At 65.4% G+C, this 2469-nt stretch overlaps 1 protein-coding gene across 1 annotated transcript in view; it reads left to right on the top strand.

The window, feature by feature from the left end:
• The window catches only part of MNEG_13755 (DNA polymerase alpha subunit A), a gene marked incomplete at both ends in the record, with an annotated part of 4687 nt that extends 2832 nt beyond the window's left edge, over nucleotides 1-1855 (top strand). Inside the window, 5 exons of the mRNA XM_014037773.1 lie at nucleotides 102-284; nucleotides 633-750; nucleotides 976-1097; nucleotides 1337-1411; nucleotides 1702-1855. Of these exons, the coding sequence (XP_013893227.1) occupies nucleotides 102-284; nucleotides 633-750; nucleotides 976-1097; nucleotides 1337-1411; nucleotides 1702-1855 (652 nt within the window). The remainder of the gene's footprint in view (nucleotides 1-101; nucleotides 285-632; nucleotides 751-975; nucleotides 1098-1336; nucleotides 1412-1701) is intronic.
• Between the last annotated feature and the right edge of the window lie 614 nt (nucleotides 1856-2469).

Below are 2469 nucleotides of genomic sequence, written 5' to 3'. Positions count from 1 at the left end.
CACACACACACACACACACACACACACACACACACACACACACACACACACTCTCCCCCCTCCCCCCACACATACACGCACACGCCCACACCCCGCCGCAGGTGTCCTGGTGCAAGCTGGAGGTCGAGCTGTCTGGCCCCAAGGCGCTCCTGGCCGGCAAGCACGCCGGCGCAGCCGAGCTGCGTGCGCGGCGCCCCCCGCCGCCGCTGACCGCGGCGGCGCTGAACCTGCGGCTGCACACCAACCCGCAGACGCAGCAGCCGGAGATCCTGGCAGCCAGCGTGGTGGGCAGGCGGGCGGGCTGCGCCCGGGTGCCAGGGACGGGGCGGCTACTTTTGGCGCGTCGTGCGTCTGTCGGTTGATCCGGGCTTGTCAATGGCTCCTGCACCGAGCGTGTCAACCCAGTGCATGATTTTCCTGGCCAAGTTCCTGTGCGGCCTCATTGCTCAACACTCGACCTTCCGCTTTTGGGTCGTGCCCCCACTCCAACTCGTTATTTGCCCCATCTGACGATGTCCTCGCTTTCTGACGGTGCATGCCACTCCCTCACAAGCACTAAGCCCAACCTCCAACCCTGAACCCTCACGCCCTCACGAGCACCAAGCCGTAACCCCCCAAACCGACCTGCCCAGGTGCACCTGGCGGGGGTCTCCCCCGACTCCCCCATGCCGCGGGAGGAGTGGAGCAGCCCGCAGCTGCTGAGAAACTTCACGGTCGTCAGGAAGCTGGACGGGCACCCCTGGCCGCCGGGTGAGTGACGCCGCGCCATGCCTGTTCAGAGCTGAAGTGATTGAGCAAGGCCGGCGGGGCGCGGCTGGGGAAGATCTACCTCCGGCTCCGGCTCCGCCTGGTGCAGCCACGACGTCCCTGCTGTGTACGCCACTGCTCGACTCGCACCCAGTGATGTGCGAAGCCCATGCAAACCCGAAAGCACGGGCTTACTGCCGCCCCTGTGTGCCTGCCCGGCGTCCTCAGGGTACGAGGCGTCTGTTGCGGCCGACAACGCGTCGCCGCGCGGGCGGCTCAACGGCGGCAGCATGGTGGTGCCGCAGCCCAACGAGAGGGCGCTGCTGGGCTGCCTGCTGGCCAAGCTGCAGGTCGGCGGTTTTCTCTGTTCATGGTGTTCGTGGGAATGGCATGTTTGCACGCGACTGCATGCGGACCCGTGTGTGCTAGTGGCCTTGAAATGTCCCAGGCCGCCCGGCGCCTGGGCAGCCGCGAGCCTTGGGCAGCAGGGCGCGCTTGCTGCCCTATGCGCATCAACCGCCGCCCACCACCGCCCGCAGCCCTCAAAGCGCCAAAGAACCCAACCTGAGTCCTTGCCGCCGCCCCCCAGGCCCTGGATGCGGACGTTCTTGTGGGGCACAACATCAGCGCCTTTGACCTCAGCGTGCTGCTGCACAGGCTACAGGTGGGCGGCAGGGCGGGCGGGGATGGTGGGGGCAGAAACCAAGGATACACGGGTAACACTCTCTCTCTCTGACACCCACACTCTCAAATGCACACTCTCAACGACGCACGACACACACACACACACACACACACACACACACACACACACACACACACACACACACACACACAAGCAAGAAAATGCTTAGTTCAAACCATTTGTGTATAACAAATAACCACACAAGTTACACACACACACACACACAACAAACACACAACAAACACACAACACACCACGCACGCCCCTAGGCCCTGAAGGTCCCCCTGTGGAGCCGCGTCGGCCGCCTGCGCCGCAACACCTTCCCCAAGCTCACCGGCGGCGGCCACATCTTCGGCGGCGGCGCGAGCGCGGGGCTGCTCACGTGCCTGGCGGGGCGGCTGCTGTGCGATACGTACCTGTCAGGTGAGGGCCACCCATAAGGGTGGCAGGGGTGAGCAACGGGCGGGCGGGGCCCCCGCCTCTGGCGGTGTGCAGCCCCCAGGATACAAATGGATGGGGTAAGGCAGCCGCGGCTGCTTCTCATCCCCTCTCTAGCCTGCCTGACAGGCATGCTCCCGCCCTCAACGCCGTCGATCGCACCGGGGCAAAGCCCCAGCCTGGCGCCGGCTCGGGCGCATGCAAAGCACGAACCACCCGCCAACGTTCATTGCCGCACACTTGATTGACCCCTACCTCCCCCCCCCCCACACACACACACACAAACACGCACGCGCACACACCCACACACACACACACACACACACACAAACATGCTACTAATTGACCAACCAACCAACCCCACAAACCCACACAACCACCATCTCGCAGCGCGTGACCTGGTGCGTGAGGTGGACTATACCCTCAAGACCCTGGCCTCTAGCCTGCTGGGGGAGACGCGCCAGGAGGTCTCACCACAGCAGGTGAATGCAACCGCCCGCACCCGCGCCCCCGCCCCACGCGCCCGCGCCCACGCCTTGCCCGTCCCGCACCCGCCCGCTGCGCGGCTCTGCGATCGCTCGTCCGCCCCATGGGTTGCG

Source organism: Monoraphidium neglectum, assembly GCF_000611645.1.
Source record: "Monoraphidium neglectum strain SAG 48.87 unplaced genomic scaffold scaffold04028, whole genome shotgun sequence".
Lineage (NCBI taxonomy): Eukaryota > Viridiplantae > Chlorophyta > Chlorophyceae > Sphaeropleales > Selenastraceae > Monoraphidium > Monoraphidium neglectum.
The sequence above is the reverse complement of the archived record's forward strand: the minus strand, read 5'-3'. Positions and strand labels throughout refer to the sequence as shown.